This window comes from Papio anubis, chromosome 1 (genome assembly GCF_008728515.1).
Source record: "Papio anubis isolate 15944 chromosome 1, Panubis1.0, whole genome shotgun sequence".
NCBI lineage: Eukaryota > Metazoa > Chordata > Mammalia > Primates > Cercopithecidae > Papio > Papio anubis.
The window spans coordinates 37,444,152-37,460,726 of NC_044976.1; the positions used below are offsets into that span (position 1 = coordinate 37,444,152).

The window sequence follows — 16,575 nt, forward strand, 5'->3', positions numbered from 1 at the left end:
AGGCTAGGTAGTCTTGGGAAGGGCTTGTAATCATGTTACCTTTAATGATTATATTCACAATAAGTACTTAAATGTCTTTCTCCAGAGCTGAAAGTCAGCTTTTTAGCTTTTGGAAGCATGATTGGTATGAGACCATCAGGTTTCCTTAGTACATTACCATTATGGAAGGGCTTGGTAGATTAGCAGAATAATTTATGGATAGTAATTTTTTTTTTTTTTTTTTGAGATGGAGTCTTGCACTGTTGTCCAAACTTGAATGCAGTGGCGCGATCTCGGCTCACTGCAACCTCCGCCTCCCAGGTTAAAGCAATTCTCCTGCCTCAGCCTCCCGAGTAGCTGGGACTACAGGCCACCACACCCAGCTAATTTTTGTATTTTTAGTAGAGACAGGATTTTACTATGTTGGCCAGGCTGATCTCGAACGCCTGACCTCGTGATCCACCTGCCTTGGCCTCCCAAAGTGCTGGGATTACAGGTGTGAGCTACCGTGCCCCGCCTATGGATAGTAAAATTAAAAAGAATCATGCTACTCACATATTCAGGTCTAAACGAAATGAGGCAGTGTACTAAAAAGAAACCAGAAGAATTCCACCTCCTTTAAGGTACTTACTAGTTTAAAAGAAAATCTGTTAATTTTTTCCTTTCTCTTTTCTCTTTGTTTTTTTTTTTTTTGAGACCAAGTCTTGCTCTGTCTCCCAGGCTGTAGTACAGTGGTGCGATCTCGGCTCACTGCAAGCCCCGCCTCCTGAGTTCACGCCATTCTCCTTCTTCAGCCTCCCCAGCAGCTGGGACTACAGGCACACACCGCAATGCCCAGCTATTTTTTTTTGTATTTTTAGTAGAGACGGAGTTTCACCGTGTTAGCCAGGATGGTCTCGATCTCCTGACCTCGTGATCCACCTGCCTTGGCCTCCCAAAGTACTGGGATTACAGGCACGAGCCACCGTGCCTGGCAGTTTTTCTTTTTTCATCTGTATGTTGTTTGACCTATTACAGCAAATATACATAGCTTTTATAAAAAAAGAAATTATGAAAAGAAAACACTTCTGTCATCAGAATGAAAATTTTTAAAATTAGAATCAGACTGTTTTTGGCTATGAAGGTAATTAATATAGTGAAGCACAGTGGGCCTGATATCATGTGAACATGTAATGGACACAACTTTAGTTAGCTCTAATTTTTCCACCATGCCTTCTTATATCAGCACACAAGTGATACTTACTGGCATGTTGTGTTTTTGTTTTTTCAGACAGAGTCTCAGTCTGTTGTCCCATCTGGAGTGCAATGGCACAATCATAGCTTGCTGCAGCCTCAAACTCCCAGGCTCAAGTGATCCTTCTGCCTCGGCCTCCCAAAGTGCTAGGATTACAGGCATAAGCCAGCTTGCCTGGCAGGGTTTTGAGGTTTTTGTATATTGAACTGGATTCCTGTAGATAACTCAGTTCTGATTTCATTTTGTGTGTTTCTGTAGCCAGTCTTCTAATCATACTTGGCCAATTAAGAACACTCTCTGGTGGTTTTATGTTTGAGGTCTTACTATGTAGAGCTTTAGGTGTTGCAAGTTGTGGGAAATACAAAAATGTAAATCATGGTCTCTTCGAGGAGTTAATGATCTCACTGGTAATGTAAGAATAAGCATATTAAAAGTTCAGAACACTATATAATTATTTAAGTGCTGATTGAGTGATTAGCCCAGTAAGTAACATGGATATTTGGAGGACACAGAGACTATTGAGAATTGGAGTTGTCAGAAAAGGCAGCCAGAATTTTTCTTAAACACAAATCTGAGCATGTCATTCTCCAATTCAAAATCTTTCAGTGCCTCCGCTTACCTATAGGATAAAGTTCGGGTTCCTTAAGCTTGTCATGAAAGGTCATGATTTTGCTCATACCATCCTATCTTGCCACTACCTAGTTGTCTTTCAGCTATTCCTAATTCTGTGCAGTTCTTCGAACATAAGCTTTTTCTTGTCTCCATGAATTTGCATTAGCTATAACTTTATGTAGCAACTTTGTTCCTTCCCTTCTCTTTCTGGCTTATACTCATCTTTTAAGGTTAGATAGAGTCACTCCTCTTGGAAACTTCATTAAGTCCCCCATATTTCCTGTCCCTACCAAGGTATGCTTAACCTCTTATGTTCATGAGCACTCTGTGCTTACCTGTTATAGCACTTATCAAACGGCTTTGAAGTTATTTCTCTTATTTAAAGATTAAATGAGGCCAGGTGCCTGTAATCCCAGCATTTTGGGAGGTCAACGTGGGTGGATCACCTGAGGTCAGGAGTTTGAGACCAGCCTGGCCCATATGGTGAAACCCCATCTCTACTAAAAATACAAAAATTAGCTTGATGTGGTGGTGGGCACCTGTAATCCCAGCTACTCTGGAGGCTGAGGCAGGAGAATCTCTGAAACCCAGGAGGCAGAGTTGCACTGAGCCCAGATCACACCATTGCACTCCAGCCTGGGTGACAAGAGCAAAACTCTGTCTCAAAAACAAGCAAAAAAAGAATACATGAGTGAATGAATGAGGTGGATTTTAAAGAATAAATACCATTTGGAGAGATGAAGACAAGTAGCCTGCCATGAAGGGAAAATAAGTAATATGAGCAAAGTGTCAGTGATTTCGATGAGACTATAGTTGGAAGCTGATTCTGATTCAGTCTGCAGATGACACGGGCTTGGAAAGGATGATGATGTTGGATAACTAAATCAGCATCTAAAAATATCAAAATATGTTGGAATGACAGTGGTCAAATCTAATAAGAATCCTGGCTTCACATACTTTCAAGACTCCATCAGTTGAAAGATGGATTAAACTTTTAAGTCTAATAATAATACTTATTTTTTTTTTTTTTGAGATGGAGTCTCGCCCTGTTGCCAAGCTGGAGTGCAATGGCACGGTCTCAGCTCCCTGCAACCTCCGCCTCCCAGGTTCAAGCTGTTCTCCTGCTTCAGCCTCCCGAGTAGCTGGGATTACAGGCATGCACCACCATGCCCAGCTAATTTTGTGGTTTTAGTAGAGACGGAGTTTCACTATGTTGGTCAGGCTGGTCTTGAACTTCCAACCTCAGGTGATCTGCCTGCCACAGCCTCCCAAAGTGCTGGGATTACAGGCATGAGCCACTGCACCTGGCCTAATAATAATACATCTGACAGTCCCAAATGAGAGTCAATAGGCAGAAGTTATAAGGAAAGCAGATTATGACATTTTATAGAATTATTACATTGGTACATTGTCTTTCTTCATCTGTTAGTGAATTCTCTGTTACCCTAAATTTTAAACATCAAGAATATTGTAGATTTATGGGAGAGTTGTAGAGACCTTTCAACGTGAACTTATGATTCTTTGTTGTCAAAGGGATTTGTGTGTCAGCAAAGAATTAGACTATATAATTTCTAAGGTCCATTCCTTAGTGCTGTAGTTCATAGTAGGAAGAAAATTGTTCCTTGCAAAGCAAGAAAGGATTCAAGGCTGAAAATAAGGATGTGAAGATAAAAACAGAGGCCAAGATAAGAAGTGCTTATTGAATGGCTATAAACTCAGGAAAAATAAGTAGATAAATATATTCACCTGGCATGTAGAACGAGCATTGACATTGTTTGGAATGGCAGTATGTTGGCTTTTCCTAGGGGATCAATAAGAAGAAAATAACTGGGCACTGGGGAGAGAGAACCTGGCTGAAGCTTGTATGAATTACTAGTGAACCAGATTTATATACCTCTGCAACTTTTTATTTTATTTTATTTTATTTTTTGAGACGGAGTCTCGCGCTGTCGCCCAGGCTGGAGTGCAGTGGCGCGATCTCGGCTCACTGCAAGCTCCGCCTCCCGGGTTCACGCCATTCTCCTGCCTCAGCCTCCCAAGTAGCTGGGACTACAGGCGCCCGCCACCTCGCCCGGCTAATTTTTTTTTTTTTTTGTATTTTTAGTAGAGACGGAGTTTCACCATATTAGCCAGGATGGTCTCCATCTCCTGGCCTCGTGATCCGCCCATCTCGGCCTCCCAAAGTGCTGGGATTACAGGCTTGAGCCACCGCGCCTGGCCACCTCTGCAACTTTCTTCTGAAATGTTCTCTGTCTTGGAAAAGATATGGAAGAGTCAAGCAGCGGACAATGGTGGTAATTTAGGTTTGCAGATTGTCATGGTGAATGTAGTAGTAGGTGGTTAGGCAGGGAGAGTCTCTGGGGTATTAGTGAGGGAAGCTTTGAATTGCATAACCATGTTGTCTAGCATGGACTGGGATTATTTTAGATGTTCTTTTTTTTTTTTTTTTTATGAGACTGTGTCTTACTCTGTCACCCAGGCTGGAGTGCAGTGGTGTGATCACGGCTCACTGCAACCTCCGCCTCCCAGGTTCGAGCGATCCTCCCACCCTCTCACCTCAGCCTCCTGAGTAGCTGGGACTACAGGTGCACACCACCAGCTGGCCAATTTTTATATTTTTAGCAGAGGTAGGGTTTTACCATGTTGGCCAGGCTGGTCTCCAACTCCTGAGCTCTAGTGGTCCACTGGCCTCAGCCTCCCAAACTGCTGGGATTACAAGGCGTGAACCACCATGCCCAGCTGTAGATGTCCTTAATGAATAGGGTAAAATAAGAATGGAGTGATTGAAGGTTTAGAATGATTAGGAGAGGGTATGAGAGACTGATAATGTTAAGTGCTAAATAGATACATTTGGGGAAGGAATAAGGCCCAAAATGTGGCAGTGTGGTGGCTGGACATGAATTGGAGATGAGTGCCCGTGGAGCCAAGTAGGCACAGATGCATTGTCACATATGTCTTCACGTATATGTAGAGATGATAAATGAACCAAGTCATCAGGGAAGGCTAAGGTAGATTTGCCATGTGGAAGGGGATAGGCTGCAGGGCATGGTCCATGACAGTGAGGATGATTTGAACAAGATGATATAGGGGATGGTGTGGGCTTTCAAAAATAGAAAAGGACCAGGACTGATGGCTCAGTGGTCTAGAAATGGCTCTGGGGAATTGGCAAGAGTCGGAGAAAGTAAGTCCTTTACAGGATAAGGCCTCTGTGGAGCAGTCATTGTCAAGCATTGATAGTCATGTTTCTGTTAAAGAGGTAAAAAAAATGGAGAAAGAAAAGGAGTTTGCTGCTATGACAGGAAAAGGGAGAGAGGGAAGAGATGTTCTGTGGGGCTAAACTGGGCAGCTTTGAGAGTTTGAGTGTTTTGATAATGGCTGGTAAAGAAATTGGAATGAAGAAATTACTGGGGTAGGAGAGGGAGGGAGTTGCGCATTACTCAGGCAGATCAACACATGAAGAGTGAAATTTAACCACTGCAATATGTGTGTCCCAAATGTCAAGGCCACCCCATCTGTTGGTGGTATCATGGCTTTGGCTTTTTGAAGCTTGTTGTGAGAGAAGTGGGGAATCACTCTGTACCCTGCTCTGCTCAAATTATCATGCTAAGGAGACTTTGCCATGGTATGATTTTTGAGGCACATGATGATTCTGTCTAATTTGTAAAGTGACAGCGTGATCAGGACCAAAGAGGAAGTTCAGCTAGGCCAAACCTTCCTAAGAAGAAGTCACTGTCCCACAGTTATGTGGGTAAGTTGTTCTAGAGAAACATAGGTGTGGGCAGGGCTGCAGTGTGGGAACCTGTTACCTGGGTAGCACTAAGCCAGTGCCTTCTCTGTATTTTCTTTACAGATGAACGGGACCGGGTTCAGAAGAAAACGTTCACCAAGTGGGTCAACAAGCACTTAATGAAGGTAAGACCCCTTCATATATATGCTGCCCCAGCACCTCTCACTGCTCTCATCTGGATCTGTCATTCCGTCTTTCAGATGGTTTAGATTGCTTGCTGTGTGCTCGAGTCTATGAAGATACGCGTGACTTTTCTTTTCTCTTTCCTTTTTTAATGGAGAAGGGGTCTTGTCATGTTGCTCAGGCTGTTCTCAAACTCCTGGGCTCAAGCAATCCTACTGTCTCAGCCTCCAAAGTTCTGGGATTACAGGCATGAGCCACCATGCCCAGCTTTTTGAAAACTAACATAGTCATAATAGCATGGAAACTTGTATTAATCTGCTTCTTGGTGAAGACAGTATTACCTACCATTACATCAGGAGGCAGAGGTTGAGGATACCATGGGATGATTTAAAAAATTCAAAGAACAGTTTACTCCTAGCTTTATACATTACTTTATAAGCCTGTTTCTTTTTTATTTCATTTATTAATTTATTTTTTAAATAGAGACGGGGTCTCACTATGTTGCCCAGTCTGGTATCAAACTCCTGGGCTAAAGTGCTCCTCCTACCTTGGCCTCCTAAAGTGTTAGGATTACAGGCGTGAGCCACTTCGCCCAGTGTATTTTTATTTTTTAATCTGAATACTATGGAAGGATGATAGAGGGGGATTTTGTCTCTTTCTCTTAAAGTGCATGAAGCTTAAATGTTTAACTTGATGAATTTTTACATGAATTTTACCACCAGATAGTCTAAAATACAGAATATTTCTAGAATGGTTAGGGCTGGGTGAAGATTATTATTATCATTATTATTATTATTTTAAATAGAGGAGAAACCAAAACAGAGGCATGTTAAGACTCACCTAAAGATAATAATAATAATTATTATTATTATATATTAGATATATAAATAAATATCATAATAATATATTATTATTATTTTAAATAGAAGAGAAATCAAAACAGAGGCATGTTAAGACTCACCTAAAGATAAAACAGTATGACTACTGTGGCAGTTAGGATCTGAAAACGCAAGTTTTTGAATTATAATAATAATTAGTGCTTCTCTGGGAAAGGTCACCAGTGATCCCTTAATTGCCCTATCCAGTAGCCTAGTTTTTTCTTGCTCTTATTTGATTTCTCTGTAGCATTTGATACTGTTGTCTACTCCTTAAAATCCTCTCTTACATTGACTTCTAGAACATTGCTTTTTCCTGAATTACCTCTTGCCTCTACGAATGCCTTTTTTTCTACCTGTTTCATTGACTTTTCTTCCTCTGTCTGACTCTTCCATGTTGGTGTTCCCCAAGATCCTAACCTTGGCCATTTTTTGGTTTTGTCTCTGTATTCTTTTTGGGCAGTCTCATCCATTGTAGCCACTGGGATTGTTTTGTTGCATGGAATGGAAAGAAACACAAGTAGAAATGGATATGGGATGATCTCACAGAATCTGGTGTCTAGATGCAGCTGGGCTTTATGAAACCTAAACAGTTATCCGAAAACTACTCTCGCTCTTTTTTTTTTTTTTGAGACAGAGTCTTACCCTGTTGCCCAGGCTGGAGTACAGTGGCAAGATCAGAGCTCACTGTAGTCCTCCTGGGCTCGAGTGATTCTCCCACCTCATCCTCCTGAGTAGCTGAAACTATAGGCATGCACTACCACACCTGGCTAATTTTTAAAATTTTTTGTAGAGATGGGTTCTCACTGTGCTGCCTAGGTCTTTCTTGTGTTTGTTTGTTTGTTTGTTTGTTTTTTAAGATGGAATTTCACTCTTGTTGCCCAGGCTGGAGTGCAATGGCACAATCTCGGCTCACCACAACCTCCACCTCCCGGGTTCAAGCAATTCTCCTGCCTCAGCCTCCTGAGTAGCTGGGATTACAGGCATGAGCCACCACACCCGGCTAATTTTGTATTTTTAGTAGGGATGGGGTTTCTCCACATTGGTCAGACTGGTCTCGAACTCCCAACCTCAGGTGATCCGCCCACCTCAGCCTCCCAAAGTGCTGGGATCATAGGCGTGAGCCACCGTGCCTGACCAACCCAGGTCTTTCTTGTTTATGGGGCCTTGTGTTCTTTCATTTTACTTCTGTGTACCTCCTATATTCATTTCTGTGCTTTTCTCTTACTGCTATGAGTGAGCCATGGCGGCTGTGCCTCAAACAGTGATGTAAACCCCTGAGGCCACATAATTCTGAATGCACAAACACAGAAAGTCTGGTGGGCTGAGGTCTTCTTTTCCTCCATGGGCCAATTGTCCATCTGTAGTTCAGTAGACCGTGGGTAAGGAGGTGGTTACATAAATCAAACATGGCTTCTTAGGACCACTTGTTTAATGGGTACTGCAGGTGAGCATGATTTTCACACTACAAAATCTGAATAAGGAGGCAGTGATAGAGCCTTTTCTTGGATTCTTGCCTGAGCCAAAGACGTGTGTCATGGTATATTTTACACGTTCATCTGTATGTTACCTAGCCATAGCTTTTATTGAACACACCCTAAATTGTTAAATATTTTCACTCATGTAGCTAGTTGTCCAAGTTAGGAACCTATTTGATTCAGTACTGCCCATAATCTCTCCCTTGTTACCAAGTCCAGTCAATCACTTGCAGCTCAGAAAGATTGCATGCATCTGTCTTCTCTTCTCCATATCGCTGCTTTTGTTCAGGACCTCTGTGTCTGTTGCCTTGACCATTATAATAGTTTCCTAATAAAGTTTTCTATTATAACAATGGTAGTAATAGTATCTTGAAGACTTCCTATAAATCAGACATATTCTCCATATCTGTGTGTGACAGGGTTTGCTCTGTTACCAGGCTAGGGTGTAGTGGTACAATCATAGCTCACTACAGCCTCCAACTCCTGGGCTCAAGTGATCCTCCCACCACAGCCTCCCAAATAGCTAGGTTTATAGGCGCGTGCCACTGTGCCTGGCTAATTTGTGTGTTTGTGTTTGTAGAGATGGGGTCTTGGTATGTTGCCTAGGCTTGTCTTGTACTTCTTTTTTTTTTTTTTTTTTTTTTTTTTTTTGAGACGGAGTCTCGCTCTGCCGCCCGGGCTGGAGTGCAGTGGCCGGATCTCAGCTCACTGCAAGCTCCGCCTCCCGGGTTTACGCCATTCTCCTGCCTCAGCCTCCCAAGTAACTGGGACTACAGGCGCCCGCCATCTCGCCCGGCTAGTTTTTTGTATTTTTTAGTAGAGACGGGGTTTCACCGTGTTCGCCAGGATGGTCTCGATCTTCTGACCTCGTGATCCACCCGTCTCGGCCTCCCAAAGTGCTGGGATTACAGGCTTGAGCCACCGCGCCCGGCCCCTTGTCTTGTACTTCTGACCTCAAGCAATCCTCCTGCCTTGGCCTCCCAGTGTCTTGGAATTACAGTCATGAGCCACCATGCCTAGTCTAAATTGGACATTCTATATACTAAGTCCTTTACATGGATTATTTCATTTAATCCTTCAGTGATCTTATGCTGTGGGTTCTGTTAATATCCCCATTTTATAAATTACTTAGAGAGGGTAAGTAATTAATTCAAGGTCATGCTGCTAGAAAAAGGCAGAACTGAAATTTTAAAATTCAGGCAACCTAAAGTCTAGAAACCGTGCTCTTAACCCATGCAGAACTGGCTCTGGTTGCTGCCTACCTTTCCAGGCTCATAGCACCAAGTTTCCCTCATACCTTGAGCTCTTGCTGAACTGTGTGCCATGCTATTTTATGACTCTGTATCTTTGTTCATTCTACTCCCTGTGCTTGGAATACCTTCCCCAAGTTTGTTCTGCCTGGATAACACCAACTTAACACCTCTTCAATAAGTATTTTCCTGACTCTCTGATGTGGAACTGACTACCCTTTCTTTGTGCCCCGACTGTACTCCTTATGTGCTTTTGTTAAAGCATCCAGAGTGTTTATATACATGGTGTATCTTTCAGCTATATCACCACTTGAGGGCAAATATTGTGTCTTACTATTTATAGTGTTAGGATAAAGAAGAAAGAGAGAGAAGTAAGGAGAAAAAGAAATTATAATTTCCTTTTTTTTTTTTTTTTTTTTTTTTGAGATGGAGTCTTGCTCTGTCGTCCGGCTGGAGTGCAGTGGCGCGATCTCAGCTCACTGCAACCTCCGCCTCCTGGGTTCAAGCAACTCTCCTGCCTCAGCCTCCCGAGTAGCTGGAACTACAGGCGTGTGCCACCAAAACCTAGCTAATTTTTGTATTTTTGTATTTTTAGTAGAGACAGGGTTTCACCGTATTGGCCAGGCTGCTCTCCTGGCCTTGTGATCTGCCTGCCTCAGCCTTCCAAAGTCATGAGATTACAGGCGTGAGCCATCGCGTCCAACCGTGATTTCCTTTTGTAAATTTCTTCTATGGCTACTAGTTGCCTCTAGAGTTTGATGTCACGTAATTCTGTCATGACATAGAGCACTTTGCAGCATTTCCAACCCACCTGTCCAGCTTCATTTCTAAGCACTCTGTTTTTTGTATCGCGCTGTAGCCACATGAGACAACTCACTGCTCCCTAAACACTGTGTACTTTCACACCTCCTTGCTTATTTATTTCTCTCCCTAGAATGCACGTCCCAGCCTCCTCTGCCTGGTCATCACCCACTTCACCTTCTAGGCCCAGCTCCAGTGTCACCTTCCTGAGATTCTGACCTCTGTTCCTCAGATTAAATCAATTGCAACTCCATCTCTATATCAGACTGCCTTGAAGAGATGCCTGTGTGTTCACTCACCGGTGTTCTCTGTTACAGTACTCATTGAGGACTGGGATTGTAGTATGCTACTTTCTCTGTTAAGTGCTGCACATAGCACATGAGAAGTATCCAATAAGTACTTGTTACCTTGAGTAACTAATATTTCAATAGTGTTTATAGCTTATGAAGCACATTCTTACCTGTCTTAATCCTTATAATAACCTTGAAGTAGGTAAAGGTGTTTTATCCTCTCAATTTTAACAGCTAGGGAAAAATGAGAATTAGAGGAGTGAAGTGACTTTGCCAAAATGATACAGCTAGTGAGGGATGGAGCTAAGGATCAGTCAGTCATGAGTCTTCTGATCAAAATTACTTGTTCTTTCTGCTAACTATGCTGGCAGCTGATTCTTTCATACCTTGTCTCTAACAGTTGGAGGAACTGAGTCAATCCTGCCTTGAGCTTGTCCCCTGAACTTTGTAGTTGAATTCCAGTGCTCTGGCTCCTTGCTGCCTGTTTGTAGCTGATGCTGCCTGTTGGACCTCTGCCTCAGTGCTGTGTGATGACAGGAGGCTCAGGGAGGGAGAAGCTAGAGGAACACATCATAGCATTGTTAGAAACTGGAGGCCAGCCAAAGCTTTACTTAAATCCTTGGCTATTTTTCATCTCTTCTCAGGCCCCCAGCCTTACAGTTTCAACAACGTTTGCTTATCTTGGGATATTTCAGAGAGAGATTCACTGCTATTCAGAGTTACTGCTCTAAATTGGAATTATTTGAATTTTGGGCTGAGAATTAGGGATTGAGATTTGTTTTTTGCAACTCAAGCATCCTTTGCTTTGCTCCCCAAGTACACCCCAGATTAATGTCATCTTCGGCAGGTAGACCAACGTAAGGACAAAACCAACCAGGTGGCCTGGCATGGTGGTTCATGCCTGTAATCCCACCACTCTGGGAGACTGAGAGGGGTGGATCACTTGAGGTCAGGAGTTCCAGACCAGCCAGGCCAACATGGTGAAACCCCATCTCTACTAAAAATACAAAAATTAGCTGGGTGTGGTGGCTGGCGCCTGTAATCCCAGCTATTTTGGGAGGCTGAGGCAGGAGAGTCGATTGAACCCGGGAGGTGGAGGTTGCAGTGAGCTGAGATTGTGCCACTGCACTCCAGCATGGGTGACAGAGCAAGACTCTGTCTCAAATAAATAAATAAATAAATAAAACCACAAACCAGGTCTTCCAACTTCTAGATTTAGTTGATCTTGAAATCTCTTGGATTCCCTGGTAACCTTTTGGGAAACAGCTTACTTTGGGATAAGCAAATTAATTATTCCTTATTGAGAACACTTCTGATCCAATCTTAAAAGAGATTTGTTAAAGATGTAAGCATCTGAAATAAACAACCTAATTTAGAATGTAAACATACATATATAAGAGTTCTGCTTATATACCTGAACCATCAAAAAGAGAAATCTAGGTTTCTAAATGAGGTCTTATTTAAATTACTTATGCTGTATCTCTGGGTGCTGGTAGCTGATGAAGTGTATTCCCCTAAAGAGAACATGAAAGTATGTATGAGCTCCTTAGGAGGGAGAAAAATGCTTTTCTGGTCAGTTCCTGTTGACTTCAGGGGTTAGTAGTTACAAAGGAAAAGCCCAATATTTAATCTAGCAGATAGAGCAGCTCTTTCCATTTTTGTATACGCAATCTAGAAGCCCCTGGCTTTCCTGGAATTTTAGATAAAATTTCCGTATATACCAGCAAACGTTTTCAAATTTTTAGTGATGCTGACAACCCTTCCCTTCTTCTTTCCTTCCTTCCTTCCTTCCTTCCTTCCTTCTTTCCTTCCTTCCTTCCTTCCTTCCTTCCCTCCCTCCATCCCTCCTTCCTTCCTTCCTTCCTTCCTTCCTTCCTTCCTTCCTTCCTTCCGTCCATCCGTCCGTCCATCCGTCTTTCTTTCTGTCTTTCTGTTTCAAGAGACAAGGTCTCCCTATGTTCCCTAGGCTGGTCTCAAACTCCTGTGCTCAAGGAATCTTCCTGCTTTGGCCTCCCCAAGTGCTAGGATTACAGGCGTGAGCCACCACACCTGGCCCACTTAAAATTTCTCTATTTCTGTTTGAGACTCTCTAGTTGAATACAGGGTAGCACTGATTCCAGGTATTCTCTCCTATACAGCCTCTGTTTTGGCTACATGAGTCAATTCACTGACTCCCTAATCACTGGGTGGAACTTCATACCTTTTTGCTTATTCATGTCTGTGGGAAATATCAGAATGAGACTGGCAGTGTAGTTTAAGAAATTGACAAAGTATAGTGCTGGTTAGATGCTGAGGAAAGGAGTGTTGCCTTTGTTGCCTATGTGTGACTATATGATAGTGGTTTGTGGCTGTCTTTGCCTGGACCTGATTTTTTTAGGGCTTAATTTCACTCTAAATGCTTGTCAGGCCTACATTTGGGCCTACATTTGGACTTGGGCTTTACTCTGGATTTTCTATTCCCTATGCTTAAGTGCCTGCCTATGAAAGTAAAGCTACGTTTTGTGGATTTTATTTTATTTTTTTGAGACGGAGTTTTGCTCTTTGCCCAGGCTGGTGTGCAATGGCGCGATCTTGGCTCACTGCAACTTCTGCCACCCGGGTTCAAGCGATTCTCCTGCCTCAGCCTCCCAAGTAGCTGGGATTACAGGCATGTACCACCACGCCTGGCTAATTTTGTGTTTTTAGTAGAGATGGGGTTTCTTCGTGTTGGTCAGGCTGGTCTTGAATTCCTGACCTCAGGTGATCCGCCCACCTTGGCCTCCCAAAGTGCTGGGATTACAGGCATGAACCACCACGCCCAGCCTGTGGATTTTAGAATCATCCACATTCTTAGAGAAGCTGTTAATCCGGGTTGACTAGTACCACTGTTAGATTCCTCACAATTTAGGGAATTCTCAAAACAGAGATACGATAAAAATTCTTACATGCAAAGAACCTCACACTTTGTTCCCCTCCCACCCCCGCTCTCAAACAGGGATTCCCAGCTGCTACTTTTATTCCCTGCATTTAAGCATAGTTCTTTCCAGAGTAAAGAAGTCTAGGACAACTATAATCTTTTTTTTTTTTTAGTGTTGGGCTTTTCCTTGAAGACAGATTTGGCCAATGAATCAATATGGGTTTCAGTTTTTACAGTTTGGAGATTTGCCATTCAGAAATCTATCTGAAATTACTAGGCTCACTTTCCCTTTCCCTGTATCTTTTAATAAGTGTAGGAGAGAGTAAATAACATGCTTTTCTCTTTAAAACTTTCTCCTCTGACCTATATATTGCTCTTCAACATAGTCTGAGTCAAGGAAATTGGGCTGCTTACATTTCCTTTTAATTGTTTAGAGGAAAGGTTTCTAGATCAAGTTTTTGGCAGGTGTCAATACTATGAGGCCAGGCGCAGTGGCTCACCACCTGTATTATCAGCACTTTGGGAGGCCAAGGTGGGTGGATCACTTGACGTCAGGTGTTCGAGACCAGCCTTACTGACATGGTGAAACCCCGTCTCTACTAAAAATGCAAAAATTAGCTGGGTGTGGTGACGCATGCCTGTAATACCAGCTATTTGGGAGGCTGAGGCAAGAGAATCGCTTGAACCCGGGAGGCAGAGGTTTTAGTGAGCTGAGATCACACCACTGTACTCCAGCCTGGGTGACAGAGCGAGACTCCATCTCAAAAAAAAAAAAGGATACTATGTGACAACCCTTGGTCTTTTTTGTGTATGTATGGATGTATGGTGGGGAGGAGGGTACTCTTATTATTTAAAATTGTTGATAATCTGTCATTTTGACCCTCCAAGCATCATAGAAGCCTTGTTAGGGGAGTCAGGGGACAATGTTCTAGGCTCAGCTCTGATACTTTCCAGCTAAATGATCTTACACAAGTTATTTAGCTTCTCTAGGCAATGGTTTTCTCATCTGTAAACTAAAGGTATTAGAGTTAAGTAATCTTTAAAGTCCCTTTGAGCTCAGATTAGGATTCCAAGCACTGAAGTGTAATTTATTCCCTTTGTTAAAGCCACTCAGAAATTGAGGAAAGCTGTTTATTTTTTCATAGCTTTAAGTTAATCTTTAAAAAATGGAGGCCGGGTACAGTGACTCATGTCTGTAATCCCAGCACTTTGGGAGGCTGAGGTGGGTGGATCACTTGAGACAAGGAGTTCAAGACCAGCCTGGCCAACATGGCGAAACCTTGTCTCTATTAAAGATACAAAAAAATTAGCTGGGCATAGTGGCGTGAGCCTTTAGTCCCAGCTACTCGGGAGGCTGAGGCAGGAGATTCACTTGAACCCAGGAGGCAGATATTGTAGTGAGCTGATACTGTACCACTGCACGCCAGCCTGAGCAACAGAGTGAGACTCTGTCTCAAAAAAAAAAGCAGACAGCAGAGCCCTCCTTGGCTTATTAATGCTTGGGCATTGGGGAGGATTGGACTTGGTCTCTCAAAATCTAATTATTCACTAATTTTAAGAAATCACTTTATGGCTGGATGTGATGGATCAAGCCTGTAATCCCAGCACTTCAGGAGGCTGAGGCTGGCAGCTGGAGGCCAGGAGTTTGAGACTAGCTTGGGCAACATGGCAAAACCCCATCTCTATAAAGAATAGAAAAAAACTAGCCAGGCATGGTTGTGTGTGCCTTGGGAGACTGAGGTGAGAGGATCACCTGAGCCCAGGAAGTCGAGGCTACAGTGAACTGTGATCGTGCCACTGCACTATAGCCTGGGCGATGGAAGTGAGACCCTATCTCCAAAAAAAAAAAAAAAGAAAGAAACAACAACAAAAAAAACTTTATGGCCAGGAACAGTGGCCCACACCTGTAATCCCAACGCCTTGGGAGGCTGAGGTGAGAGGATCTCTTGAGGCCAGGAGTTTGAGACCAGCCTGGGTAATGTACTGAGACACCATCTTGCCCCCGCAACCCCTGTCTCTGTGAACATTCATTTACAAGTTTTTGTCTGGACATATATTTTCAGTTCTCTTTAATTACATACCTAGGTGCACAACTGGTGGATCGTATGGTAACTTGTGTTTAACGTGTTAGTAACCATCACATGATCTTCTAAAATAAGTGCACTTTTTTACATCCCCACCAGCAGTGGATGAGGGTTCCAGTTTCTCTGCATTTTTGCTAACGCTTATTATCTGTCTTTTATAATATAGACATCCTAGAGAGCGTGAATCACTGCAGTTTTGATTTATATTTTCCTTATGACTAATGATGTTGAACATCTTTTCAGGTGTTTATTAGCCATTTATATATCTTCATTGGAGACATTTACTAATTTTGACAATGATTTTCTCAGAGTGTGCAAACAGGCAAGGTCCTGAATAATTGCAGTTTTTTACTCATTTATTGACAGAACATTATAATTATTTGTTAGAAAGAAGCATCCATATGGATGATTCTTGAACAATCTTGCTTCAGTTGGGTGCTTTTAAAATTTTTTCTTTTTTTGAGACAGGATCTCACTCTATTGCAGTGGTGTGATAATAGCTCCCTGCAGCTTCAGTCAGCTGGCCTCAAGCAACCCTCCCACCTCAGACTCCTGAATAGCTGGGACTATAGGCATGCACCACCACACCTGGCTAACTTTTAAAATTTTTTGTTGAGATGGAGTCTCACTGTGTTGCCCCAACTGGTCTCAAACTCCTGGACTCAAATAATCTTCCCAAAGTGCTCAATAACATGCTTGAGCCACCGTACCTGGCCTTCTGAAATTTTGTTGCTTAGTTCACTGGTCATTTTCCTAAGAGATTTGTGGAAAACTTCACAGGCAAACTAGTATGAGCAGAAGAGATGAGGATTTTAGGATGAGATAGATCTGGATTTGATCAGCCTGGCAATTTAGTAGATGTGTGATTGGGGGATGTTAATTGAGGCCTCCAAATCCTATCTCTGTGCCCGAAAAATTCCTGACACAGAAGCACCCAGTAAATGTTAGCTAATTCTTTACCCTTCTTTAGGTAGAGTTGTGTCTAGTATGCTTTAGAAACAAACTGTTGTTTTCTGTTGTTGACAATTTTCCAGGCAAGGGAAAAAAAAATCTCTTTGCATTCTCCTCTCCATTACCTCTCTCTGTATCTCTTCAATAGTTCTATTTATTTTTTATTAAAAACTTTTTTTGCAGGGGACAGAGTCTCACTCTGTTGCCCAGGGAGG

At 42.7% G+C, this 16,575-nt stretch overlaps 1 protein-coding gene across 18 annotated transcripts in view; it reads left to right on the forward strand.

The window, feature by feature from the left end:
- MACF1 (microtubule actin crosslinking factor 1) overlaps window positions 1–16,575 on the forward strand; it is a 409,997-nt gene that overhangs the window by 146,770 nt on the left and 246,652 nt on the right. For 16 of the 18 annotated variants that reach the window (XM_031667185.1, XM_031667174.1, XM_031667208.1 and 13 more), the window contains one exon: window positions 5,676–5,737. In XM_031667185.1, the coding sequence (XP_031523045.1) occupies window positions 5,676–5,737 (62 nt within the window). Of the gene's footprint in view, window positions 1–4,019; window positions 4,120–5,675; window positions 5,738–16,575 lie in introns of those variants that run through there. The other 2 variants (XM_031667196.1, XM_031667206.1) reach the window with 2 other exon arrangements.